A 12,975-nucleotide genomic window follows, 5' to 3' on the forward strand; every position below is an offset into this window, starting at 1 on the left:
TTTGTGCACGGTCGGAGGCCTCCTAACCCTACTCCCACCGCAGCACCTGTTGCTCCCGCCTCTCGTTTCTCAGAAACAGACAGACTGACATTGACTGGGAGGCCAGTTGGGCTAGACATAATAACTAAGGACTAGGTAGGAGGCCAGGGGGCGTGATTTGGCACTTAAAGACATTTTTTCCTTAGGGGGCGGAGCAGGACCTGTTCTACAAGTCCAGGTCACCCATAGGATGTGATCTCATGTCCCTCATTTACTATATTGTGTGTCCTTAGCTGTCAGTCCAGTGTCTGTTCCTGGATGTGAGATAGAGCTGGCAGAGAGCTTTCCTCAGGAAAGAGTAGATGCTACAGCACTGCTGAAAGATATTTCCTCCACTGAAAAGGGAATACACCACAGTAGTCTCTAGCTACAATGCAGGAGCCAGTCATGGCGCTGCGCCCACGGGCTTCCTCCCAGCCTGGGAAACCTTCGTTCTTACAGAGCCCCAAGGTGGTCATGGCTCTGCGGCCCAGGGCTGTGTCCTCTCACTCGAGCTCCATGCTGGAGGACGAGCTAACCTGCTCTGTGTGCTGCGAGATCTTCAGGGACCCTGTGGTGCTCAAGTGCACCCACAGCTTCTGCCGGGCCTGCCTGCAGCAGTTCTGGAACCAGAAGAAGGCGAGGCGCGAGTGTCCCGTGTGCCGCAGGAAGTGTTCCCTGACGGAGCCCACAGTGAGCCTGGCTCTGAAGAACGTGGCCGATACCTTCTTCAGGGAACAGAGGAGCCAGGGCGAGGCGGGCGGGGGGCCGGACAGAGGGGGCGTCTCAGTGAAGTCTGAGGCGAAGTGCCCCACACACGGGGAGGTGCTGAAGCTGTTCTGCCAGGACGATGCCGAGGTGCTCTGCTGTGTGTGTCACACGTCTAAGAGGCACCAGGGCCACTGTGTGATCCCACTGGAGGAGGGGGCCCAGGAGCTCAAGGTTAGAATGGCTTGTCTCGTATCATTCAGTTTTGGATGGTTGTGTAACCCTCTCTTTTATGGTGTTGCAAATATTGTATTCTGTCAGATAATCTTTTAATTTCACAGTTTTTATTCAGATATACTACTTTATATTGATCATACTGCCTTGAAAATGTATTCTTAATCCAGCTCGTTTTAGCAACAGTATAAAACTTGAAGCTGTACCGTCAGCAATCAAACATAACTATTGTGAAACATGATTGTTATTGATGTGACACATTTCACAACAGTGACATTTCGAAAGGGAGCCAGAGCCATTGATAGTGTATCTGCAAGCTGGATAAAAATAAATTCAAAAACGACACATTGTAAGGTGATACGTGAATGCTTCCTTACACGGTTACACCGTATGCTAGTGCAAAACACTGGCAGCAATTTTTCAACTAACCCTTACCTGGTGATACTTTCTTATTTCTCAATTCAGAATAAACTTTTCTATTGTAAACGTCTCTGTGCAGTTGCAGATGGTACTCCAGAAACCATAGAATATGGTGTCACCCAAAAAAGTATGACCAAAATATCCTGATTACGGTTAAACAGCAGCCTTTGCACGACCTCAGATGAGCTTTAGCTCTGCCGTTGACGTTCGTGTTTACACGGCTAGATTTTCTTGAGCTAAGCTTCCACTTTACCGCTTATATACTTTACAGTGGTATCCCTAAACATGTTCTCGCTCTCTCCCCCTCCTCTCTCTCCCTCAGGAAGAAATGAAGAAAGAATTGATCCCTCTGAAGAAGAGCCTCCGTGGCCTCTATGAAGCCAAGCAGGAGTGTGATGACACAACTGTGCACATCAAGGTATCAACAAACAGGGCGTCCAAAACCGTGGGACATCAGCAGCTCCCAACACTGACTGATGTTTAGCTCACACACTGTTAGTCTGTAAACAGTTGGAGGAATGCCTTTGAAAAAACAAACCCTTGAAAATATGGTCTTATAACTTGTGTACAGTATATCCTCATGTGGACAAAGCAGTCAATATGCTTTGTGCCTTGTATTTGAGCAAGCAGTACAAGTGCCTGGTGTTTGACCAAGCAATTTCCCCTTGAGGGATAATAAAGTTATTTTAAATTGATTGAATTTATCCCACAAATCAGAAATCAGACATGTCTAGGTTGTAAGAGACTTTGTTGTCAATGGCTTGCCTACCAAAACAACGTTTTGACAAATGTCTGCCATTGTGTGCCACTGTTCTAGAGTTATATATAAGATTGTATCTCTCCTATGACCCGTTTCTCCTGTTTGTCCAGAGCCAGACCCAGCAGACAGAGAATCACATCAGAGAGGAGTTTGAGAAGCTCAGGCAGTTCCTTCAGAATGAGGAGGAAGCCAGGATAGCTATCCTACAGGAGGAAGATGAGCAGAAGAGACATCTGGTGAGGAAGAAGACAGAGGGCATCACGGCAGACATCCTCACCCTCTCTCATGCCATCATCGCTATTGATAATGACATAGCCTCCAGTGATGCTCTTTTCCTCCAGGTAAGAAGAATATAAACTTTTATAAACCAGCAGTATTAACAGTACAAACAGTTACAAAACATTTGTCTTGTTCCCTTTTCAGAACTACAGAGACACAAAGAAGAGGTAAGTGTTCTGACTTGAGTACCTAATACCCTTATAATGTAATATACCAAACTCCAACTAGAACTAACTGTCTGTTATATTGTTGCAGAGCTGTGATACCTCAGAAGGGTCCAGAGGAGATCTCAGGTGCTATGATCAATGTGGCGAAGCATGTCAGTTCCCTCAAGTACAAGGTCTGGGAGAAGATGGTGGGGCTGGTGGAGTACAGTATGTATAGCAAGACGACAGTAGTCTGTTTATGCTCCAGTCTTTGGCTTGTTGGGTATCTAGCTAGCTATAACTGCATTAACTAATGTTCTAGTGAACTTCTACTAACTTGTATAGATGTACGATAATTCATTTATTACTAGATCCACAACTTGTATGTCACGCCCTGACCTGAGAGAGCCTTTTTTATGTCTCTATTTAGGTTTGGTCAGGGTGTGATTTGGGTGGGCATTCTATGTCCTTTTTTCTATGCTTTGTATTTCTTTGTTTTGGCCTGGTATAGCTCTCAATCAGGGACAGCTGTACATCGTTGTCACTGATTGGGAGTCATACTTAGGCAGCCTGTTTTCCTTTGGGGTTTGTGGGTAGTTAATTTCGGTTTAGTGTTTTGCACCTGACAGAACTGTTTGGCTGTCGGTTTCTTGTTTTTTTGTTTAAAGTGTTCCATCTTTAATAAATTCATGATGAGCACTAACCACGCTGCGCCTTGGTCTACTCTCTTCAACGACGGCGGTTACAGAACTACCCACCAACAGAAGACCAAGCAGCGTGGTTTGGAGCATCGGGGGGAAGGATGGACATGGGAGTTGGAACGTCAACTCTGGGAGGACAAGCGAAGGGAGCTATGGGAACCTGAGAGGCAGCCCCCCACATTTTCTTTGGGGGAGCACACGGTTAGTTTGGCAGGGCCAGGGTTGAGCCCTAAGCCAACTCCCCGTGCTTACCAGAGGCAGCGTTGTACTGGTCAGGCCCCGTGCTATGGGGTGATGCGCACGGCGTCGAGGCCGAGTATCCACAGGCCGGTGTGCTCGGTGCCAGTGTCCTGCATTTGCCAGGGGGAAGTGGGCACCCAGCCAGTACAGGCGGTGCCAGTCCTGCGCTCGAGACCGCCAGTGTGCCTCTACGGTCCAGTGTATCCTGCTCCCCGCACTAGCCCTGAGGTGCGTGTCTTCAGTCTGGCGACTCCAAAGCCAGCACCACGCACTAGGGTTCCAGTGCGTCAGCCCAGTCTAGTACGTCCTGTTCCCGCTCCTCGCACTAGCCTTGGGGTGCGTGTCTCCAGTCTGGTACCTCCACTACCAGCCCCACGCACCAGGCCTCCAGTGCGTCAGCCCAGTCCAGCTCGTCCTGCTCCTGCTCCTCACACTAGCCCAGTGGTGCATGTCCCTAGTCTGGCGCTTCCTAAGCCAGCCCCACGCATCAGGCCTTCAGTGCGCAGTCCCCGTCCAGAGCTTCCGGCAACAGTGTCTCGTCCAGAGTGTTCGGCGACAGTGCCTCGTCCAGAGTGTCCGGCGACAGTGCCTCGTCCAGAGTGTCCGGCGACAGTGCCTCGTCCAGAGTGTCCGGCGACAGTGCCTCGTCCAGAGCTTCCGGCGACAGTACCCCGTAGAGAGACGGCCCACAGTCCGGAGCTCCCAGAGTCGCCCTACAGTCCGGAGCTCCCAGAGTCGCCCGCCTGTCCTCCGGCGCAGCCAGAGTCACCCGCCTGTCCTCCAGCACAGCCAGAGTCGCCCGCCTGTCCTCCGGCGCAGCCAGAGTCGCCCGCCTGTCCTCCGGCGCAGCCAGAGTCGCCCTCCAGTCTGGGGCCCGCGGCGAGGGACCCCGCTCTAGAGGCGCCACCTAAGTGGGGTGAGCCAGTGGTGGAGCGGGGTCTGCGTCCCGCTCAAGAGCCGCCACCGCGGAGAAATGCCCACCCAGACCCTCCCCTATAGGTTCAGGTTTTGCGGCCGGAGTCCGCACCTTTGGGGGGGTACTGTCACGCCCTGACCTGAGAGAGCCTTTTTTATGTCTCTATTTAGGTTTGGTCAGGGTGTGATTTGGGTGGGCATTCTATGTCCTTTTTTCTATGCTTTGTATTTCTTTGTTTTGGCCTGGTATGGCTCTCAATCAGGGACAGCTGTACATCGTTGTCGCTGATTGGGAGTCATACTTAGGCAGCCTGTTTTCCTTTGGGGTTTGTGGGTAGTTAATTTCGGTTTAGTGTTTTGCACCTGACAGAACTGTTTGGCTGTCGGTTTCTTGTTTTTTTGTTTAAAGTGTTCTATCTTTAATAAATTCATGACGAGCACTAACCACACTGCGCCTTGGTCTACTCTCTTCAACGACGGCCGTTACATTGTAAATATTTTCTAAAACTGTTTCCATCACTAAAGCCCATTTCTCCATCTCCCAGCTCCTGTGACTCTGGATCCTAATACGGCCTACTCCTGGCTCTCTCTGAACAAGGACTTGACCAGTGTGACCAACAGTGGTCATGTGCAGGTGCTCCCAGACAACCCAGAGCGTTTTGACCACTTCGTGTTCGTCCTGGGCTCTGAGGGCTTCACCACCGGCTGCCACGCCTGGGAGGTAGAGGTAGGGGACAAGGACGACTGGATGCTAGGTGTGGCCAAGGAGTCCATCAACAGGAAGGGCCGGATCTCAGGCTGCCCTGAGGGCGGCTTGTGGATGATCTCCCACTGCGAGGGTGTGTATATGGCCATGACCCGGCCACGCACCCCTCTCAAACTGACAGGGGGGCTGAAGAGGGTCAGGGTGCAGCTGGACTACAACTCTGGGGAGGTGACCTTCTCCAACCCTGTTAACATGACGTCCATCTACACCTTCATTGATTTCTTCACTGAGAGGATGTTCCCCTTCTTCTGCCCTGGGGCCAACATCAATGGCAACAACCCCGGCCCGCTGAAGATCTGCCCGGTCAAAGTGGCTGTGTGGAACAGCGCCACCTGGTGATGAGGGGTTCTGACAGCACCATTCAAAGATAGTGGTAGCTGTACATCCAAGGCACATATCCAGCCTCAAGACACATAGGTAATGGCATAGTGAAATGTTTGGCACGGTGTGTGTGGAAAACATTTTGTAAGATCTTTAAGAGATTTTTTTGATTGCCTTTTGACTTTATCGATAGAAGAAATTAGATACTAATTATTACCGAAAGACTCCATTTGACATTGGCTTTTTTGCCATGTTATGGAATGTGTAGTAAAGAGCATGTGTGAGATGAATGAAGATATTCGATACGACACAATGAATATTACAATTCCTGTATATAAAAGCCCCAAAATGTGTTTTTTTCCCTTCTCAATTGAATAAACTTTGGGGAGATACCACTTGATTGTACTCATGTTTATTTGATGCATATTTATAGAAGGTTTATAGAATGATTATAAAAGATTTTGTTCAGAGTTCTCCAGTATTCAGTACAATCCAGTGAGTTTACCAAGGCATGACTTTGCCCTCATAGTCCAGGAAGGCCCCAGTCTGTTTCTCAGTAAGGGAGTCCATCACGCTCAGGAGTCCTTCCACACTCTGGAGCATCAATCGCCCCCTGGCGGTCATAGTAAACACATACATGGTCGGCCTCTGTGGCAGTAGTGGTATTAGACTTTATTGGGCCATGACTAATCAAAGCCTTTCAAATGTTGTCTTGACCCCTCCAGATAATCAAAACAGAACATCAGACCAAAGCCCAGTTTTAGGCTTATGCCACGACCCACTATTGGGTTCTGACTCCTGCTCCTGATGGACTATTGGGACAATAGTCCTCTAAGGTGCTTAAACATAGTTCATTACATCCTTTCCCACCCCCTGAGGTCAATGTGGTCAATAGAAGCACCCTGCCAGTCAGACTCACCCCTTCTCCACCCATGTCAGTGCAGACCCAGCCCGGGTGCAGGACCACAAACAGGATCTCATCTTTCCTGAACTCCTCTGTAGCGCAGAGCGTCAGCATGTTCAGACCAGCCTGAGAGGAGAGGAAAGGAGGAGCAGGAAGAGAGAAGGGAGGGAGGCTGTTAAAGAGGAGAGGATACAGGACAATAGATTGGATGTAGAACCATGACTACGGAATTAATGAAAAGGTTTCAAACTCATCAGACACATGACATGTATTCCATTCCAGCCATTACAAAGAGCCCGTCCTCCGATTTAAATTGACACCAGCCTCCACTGACATGGCTGGGCTAACCTGACAGGGAATATAATGTGATGGGAGAGGATGTGTTATGACAGGCAGGGTAACAGAGGTCTGTTTACTTTGCTGATGCCATAGGGAAGAAAGAATACATCTCCTTGACGGTTGCCATGGAGCCCACCGTGCTGGAAATGCTGACCACAGCTGGCTTACTGCAGGACATTCCTGGTTTCTCACTGGCTGTGGCTGCTGCCTGCAGATAGGGCAGAAACTCCTTATGAAGACCACAGGGACAGAGAGGGAGACAGAGAAAACAAAAATGATGAATCATTCTTCAGTATTCTGCACCTTTTGTTTGCAGACATTAGGAAAAACAAATACATTTTGAACGTCCTCTAAAATGTATTTGTTTGTGTGTTTTTCTGGCTCTCTGCTCTCACCTTAGTGAAGTCCATGGGGCCCATGATGTTGGTGTTGAATGCAGCCTGCATGTCCTGGGTACTTGTGGTCTGCATGGTGCCGTGAGTCAACACCCCCGTGTTGTTTACCAGCAGGTTTAGCCCAGCCTTCCCCACCAGACTGCCCACCTGCTTGGCTGACTCCTTAATGCTGCAGGGGTCTGTGGTGTCTGACAGACACAGAGGAGAAAAAGTCTGTCAGTCAACCGCTAGACTAAACCCAGATCTGTTTGTGCTGTCTTGCCACCCCTAACAGTAATTGTCCTGAAAGCACAAACAGATCTGGGGCTAGTCAACCCCAGTATCCAGTCTAACATCCCAGCTGGCCAGCTCAGAGTAACCTGGCACTCTGCCATGTGATTCATACAGTACAGGCAATACAAGTGCATGCTGTGACTGGTGAGATTGACAACAGTGCCATTAATAGGCTCAATAGTCCTAGTGCTAGAGTGTGAAGAAACAAAATAATGGAACACAGCGAGTACTCACCAAGACGGAGGACAGTGATGACATTGGGGTGCTTCTTTGCCAGGTCTCGCAGACCCTTAAACACAAAGGACACATTGTTGGTTAGACACAGAAAATACATCTCCAGGAAGGCTTTATTTTCTATCTTTGCTCAGTAGAGTTTTCCTTATTCAGTGGAGTTTGCCTTCAAGCAGAGCCATGTATTTAGAGAGATGGGCCATTGAGGTTTGTGCATTATGATGCATTTACATGACACTATTTCAACATTCTAAGGCAGCCATGTGAGTGCCCTATTAACATTATATGGGGAATATTTAATAATCACCATTGCACTGCACACTGCCCTATCCCATCTGGACAAGAGGATTACCTACCTAAGAATGCTGTTCATTGACTATAGCTCAGCCTTCAATACCATAGTACCCTCCAAGCTAATCATTAAGCTCGGGGCCCTGGTCTGAACCCCGCCCTGTGCCACTGCGTCCTGGACTTCCTGACGGGCCTCCCCCCAGGTGGGGAAGATAGGAAACAACATCTGCACTTCACTGATCTTCAACACTGGGGCCCCACAAGGGTGCGTGCTCAGCCCCCTCCTGTACTCCCTGTTCACCCATTACTGCGTGGCCAATCACGCCTCCAACTCAATCATCAAGTTTGCAGACGACACAACAGTAGTAGGTCTGATTACCAACATGGAGGAGGTGAGGGCCCTGGCGGAGTGGTGTCAGGAAAATAATCTCTCCCTCAACATCAACAAAATGAAGGAGCCGTTCGTGGACTTCAGGAAACAACAGAGGGAGCACCCCCTATCCACATCGACGGGACCGCAGTGGAGAAGGTGGAAAGCTTCAAGTTCCTCGCCATACACATCACTGACAATCTGAAATGGTCCACCCACACAGACAGTGTGGTGAAGAAAGTGCAACAGAACCTCTTCAACCTCAGGAGGCTGAAGAAATTAATCTTGGCCCCTAATCTTGGCCCCCTTTAAAGATGCATAATTGTCGGGCTGTATCACCACCTGGTACGTAAACTGCACCGCCCGCAACCGCAGGGCTCTCCAGAGGGTGGTGCGGTCTGCACAACGCATCACTGGGGGCACACTGCCTGCCCTCCAGGACACCTACAGCACCTGATGTCCCAGGAAGGCCAAAAAGATCATCAAGGACATCAACCACCTGAGCCATTGCCTGTTCACCCCGCTATCATCCAGAAGGCGAGGTCAGTACAGGTGCGTCAAAGCTGGGACCGAGAGACTGAAAAACAGCTTCTATCTCAAGGCCATCAGACTGTTAAATAGCCATCACTAGCCGGCTACCACCCGGTTACTCAACCCTGCACCTTAGAGGCTGCTGCCCTATGTACATAGACATGGAATCACTGGTCACTATAATAATGGAACGCTAGTCACTTTAATAATGTTTACATACTGCTTTACTCATCTCATATGTACAGTATATACTGTATTCTCTTCTACTGTATTTTAGTCAATGCCACTACAACATTGCTCGTCCTGATTTTTATATATTTCTTAATTCCATTCTTTTACTTTTAGATTTGTGTGTATTGTTGTGAATTGTTAGATACTACTGCACTGTTGGAGCTAGGAACACAAGCATTTTGCTACGCCCGCCCGCCCGCCAACATCTGCTAAATATGTGTATGTGACCAATAACATTTGATTTGATTTAAATAAGGCTATGTAACTGAATGTCTAGAATTAAAACAAAATACAACATTCTAAAAGTTGACCCAACTCTAAATACATGGCTCTGCCCTCAAGGACATAGCTGCCCTGAGAACAACATGGAATAAGGAACACTCCAATCTCCTCTCTCTGCTCTCACCTCAGCTCTGAGCCCGTCTAGGTCTCGGCAGCAGGCTAATAACTGGCGGACCGGCCAGGGAGACTCCACCATCTGTTTAACCATCTCCAAACCCAGGCCTCGGTTGGCCCCCGTGATCAGGACGCTGCATGCTTTAGCTGCCATTTCTTCACGTTTCAGTCTCTGCCTCGACCTGGAGTGTGTGACTATTCGGGGCTCTCCTTCTCACCCCATTTATAACGTCAATTATTTTCATTGAGTGTTTATTCTGTAGCCTCACCACACCCAGTCCACATTAGATTGTGTATATGAGGTAGTATGCTGAGTCGTGTGTGTGTGTGTGTGTGTGTGTGTGTGTGTGTGTGTGTGTGTGTGTGTGTGTGTGTGTGTGTGTGTGTGTGTGTGTGTGTGTGTGTGTGTGTGTGTGTGTGTGTGTGTGTGTGTGTGTGTGTGTGTGTGTGTGTGTGTGTGTGTGTGTGTGTGCGTGCGTGCCATGGGCAGAAGGGGCTGTGTATGGGAAATTAAGGACGTTAACACCATACCTGATGGTTGCAAATGAAATAGAACCCACTGGGAACTCACTGGTTAAATCAACACTGTTTCCACGTCATTTCAATGAAATGACGTTGAACCAACGTGAAATAGACGTTGAATTGAGTCTGTGCCCAGTGGGAAGTTACATAATGTAAACTGTGATGAGAGCTAAGCCAACAGTAGGCATGGGGACACAGTCTGGACTGCAGCTAAAAGCTGTGTCCATTGAACAATGGAAGATGAATGAGGTAATGTAAACAACAGCTTTGGGAGCAGAAGGTAGATCAGATTCAGAGAGCTGATGAAAAGACGCTTCCCACGGCCTGGACAAACCCGGCTCCTGAGTGGCGCAGCGGTCTAAGGCACTGCATCTTTGTGCTATAGGCGTTACTACAGACCCTGGTTTGATCCCGGGCTGTATCACAACCGGCCGTTATCGGGAGTCCCAAAGGGCAGCGCACAATTGGCCCAGCGTCGTACGGGTTTGGGGAGGGTTTGGCCGGGGTAGGCTGTAAATAAGAATGTGTTCTTAACTGACTTGCCTAGTTAAATAAAGGTTAAATAAAAAGAAGGGGAAAGCACTTGGGCCAGCACTGTGGTTCTTAGAGGGAGGTAAACGACTCATGATGACGCTGCTCATGGGAGGTGATATGGCTGATTTCCCTCTCAGTTACACCCTTAATCATCCTACTACTGCCACACTCACAATGACAGGGATTTACTGTGTCAGAGGGCAGTGTGTGTTTCCTTGCAGGAGTAATCTAATCTAATGAGTCATTCATAACGACTGTATGTTTGTTTGTGAGTGTGTGAGTAGGTTAGAGTATAATAATAGAGGCAGTGTGTTTCTGTGAGAGTAGGACAGAATGTGAACCAGTGTGATAAATGGAAAGTGAAGGAACCCTGTTACATAAAATGGTGGTCTATTTAAGCAATAAGGCCCGAGGAGGTTTGTGGTATATGGTCAATATACCCCGGCTAAGGGCTGTTCTTATGCACGACGCAAAGCGGAGTGCCTGGATACAGCCCTTAGCTGTGGTATATTGCCAATATACCACAAACCCCAGAGGTGCCTTATTGCTATTATAAACTGGTTACCAACGTAATTAGAGCAGTAAAAATAAATGTTTTGTCATATCCATGCTATACGGTCTGATATACCAAGGCTGTCAGCCAATCAGCATTCAGGGCCTGAGGCACCCAGTTTATAATTATATATATATGTTCTGTATGTTTATAAAACACATTCAGCATTACAGCACGGTTAAAATGTAAAGGCAATGTTCCCTCTTTATCGGAGACTGCATTCAGACCATTAGGGGATTCATAAGGATAGGAAAACACCTCTATGCTTAACCTTCAGAGCAGACTGGCACCAATACAAACATATGATCACAGCAAGCGATAACTGGGGGAACAAGATACACAGGCATGGCAGCTTGGCTACAGTGTGAGAGTATAATGACAGCTTTGAAAATGAATTGGAAATCAAACTGAGCCATTAAAAGAGTAGATGTATAGCAACTTTAATATATACATATTTCCATATCTGTTGAAACAGCACTGAATGAGGGCACTGTAGTGCAGGGATGCTGAGCAGCATTCTCACCACACGGTGGCGCCACCATCTCTGCTAAACCTCAGCTGGGTTTCAGACAAAGATTCACACGGCTTTCAAGTCCTTGGTCTCCACATGCATGACTCTCCAACATGCATGACAATAATAGAATAGCGAGCTGGTTGAGGAGACGTGGGGAAGGGTAAACACTAACTAAATAATTAACTAACTAACAGAGACAGAAAGGCTGGCCTTGGCCACTTAGAACTATCCATAAAGTTACATGAATCAGTAAACGAATATTAGCTTTGTTCAAGAGATACTCATCGACTGGGTCACTCCTTCAAGGCTTTTCCCTTTCTTTCTGAAGACAGTAAATGGTGTTAAAGATTATCCAGCATTAGTGTATGCCTGCTAGCTCTCTAATTGTGGAAATTGACAGGTGATCACTGCTCTTTGGCTTCCTCTGCTGCTGGTGAGCTAAAAGATGAACGTGGGAACTGACTGAGAGTTAAAGTAACAGTACAATCAGATAAAAAGGTACAAAAAATATTTATGAAACCCTAGATCAGCATACTGTTGGCTCGGCTGCAATCACCTCGACACACAACCACATAGAGACAGAAAAATAACAGTCATTTGGAAATGTGTTCCTTTGGCTGTCCAGATATAAATGGCAGTGTCTGGCTCATAACACACATACAGTACATGCACATACATAAATACAAATACAAGTTCATTGAATGCACTTCTGTGTCCCCAGCTCTCCACTTCAAAAATGAAACGGTGCATAAATTAAACAAATCAGCTAGTAGAAAAGGTCCATGCATTTGAGTTTCCGAATACAAAACTAAGTGACAGCTGTGACTGTCTGTTCAGAGTAGATGTGGAACATGTGTCCTTCCCTATAGTATCCCCCTTCTCTCTCTCTTTCTCTGTTTCTCTCTCTCTTTCTCTCCCTCGCTCTCTCTCTGTCTCTCCCTCGCTCTCTCTCTGTCTCTCTTTCTCTCTCTCGTTTCTCTCTCCACTCCCACTATGCTGCTGAGTTCTGTTGTCTACGCTCACAAATGGGTGCTGTTCTGTGTGTCGAACCTGTGGCCCTCGGAGCGGCTGTTGCTGACCTTCCTACTGCCCCCCTGGTTAGGCAACAGAGACAGAGGGTCTGGTCTGATCAAGTACCTGGACATGGGACACACACACCAAGACACACTTTGATGAATAATACATTTAACAAATGCTCATACATTCTTATAAGAAGTTATAAGCCATTATAAACCATTATACCTGCAGGCTTTTTTATGAAGGGTTACCCACTTAACTTTAGTGATTTCTTCCTGAGTGAATGTGCAAGACTTAATTTAAGTTGGACCAGTATATTGAGGGAAATTGTGTTAAATTGCCTTCTGATGATGTGTGATTTGACTG

General features: G+C 47.7%; 2 protein-coding genes and 1 pseudogene across 2 annotated transcripts in view; 1 reads left to right on the forward strand and 2 right to left on the reverse strand.

The window, feature by feature from the left end:
• Nucleotides 1-286: 286 nt before the first annotated feature.
• On the forward strand, nt 287-5,903 carry LOC115204212 (tripartite motif-containing protein 35-like). The gene is made up of 6 exons (XM_029769608.1): nt 287-960; nt 1,703-1,798; nt 2,251-2,481; nt 2,564-2,586; nt 2,675-2,793; nt 4,967-5,903. Exons 1-6 carry the CDS (start codon nt 412-414, stop codon nt 5,524-5,526), a joined length of 1,578 nt encoding a protein of 525 aa, XP_029625468.1. The 5' UTR covers nt 287-411; the 3' UTR covers nt 5,527-5,903.
• Nucleotide 5,904: 1 nt separating this feature from the next.
• Nucleotides 5,905-9,684, reverse strand: LOC115204220 (C-factor-like; annotated as a pseudogene).
• Nucleotides 9,685-11,496: 1,812 nt separating this feature from the next.
• LOC115204228 (potassium channel subfamily T member 2-like) overlaps nt 11,497-12,975 on the reverse strand; it is a 95,225-nt gene continuing 93,746 nt past the window's right edge. The window contains exon 31 of the mRNA XM_029769631.1: nt 11,497-12,729. Within this exon, the coding sequence (XP_029625491.1) occupies nt 12,612-12,729 (118 nt within the window). The 3' untranslated portion in view covers nt 11,497-12,611. The remainder of the gene's footprint in view (nt 12,730-12,975) is intronic.

Source organism: Salmo trutta, chromosome 1 (assembly GCF_901001165.1).
Source record: "Salmo trutta chromosome 1, fSalTru1.1, whole genome shotgun sequence".
In the NCBI taxonomy this organism is placed as follows: Eukaryota; Metazoa; Chordata; class Actinopteri; order Salmoniformes; family Salmonidae; genus Salmo; species Salmo trutta.

Bases quoted from the DNA above. Each gene is read 5' to 3' on its own strand.
- LOC115204212 (XM_029769608.1), top strand. From the start codon at position 412: ATGCAGGAGCCAGTCATGGCGCTGCGCCCACGGGCTTCCTCCCAGCCT. The intron at 2,482-2,563 runs GTAAGAAGAATA...TTCCCTTTTCAG, and splicing joins GTGATGCTCTTTTCCTCCAG to AACTACAGAGACACAAAGAA. The intron at 2,587-2,674 runs GTAAGTGTTCTG...ATATTGTTGCAG, and splicing joins TACAGAGACACAAAGAAGAG to AGCTGTGATACCTCAGAAGG.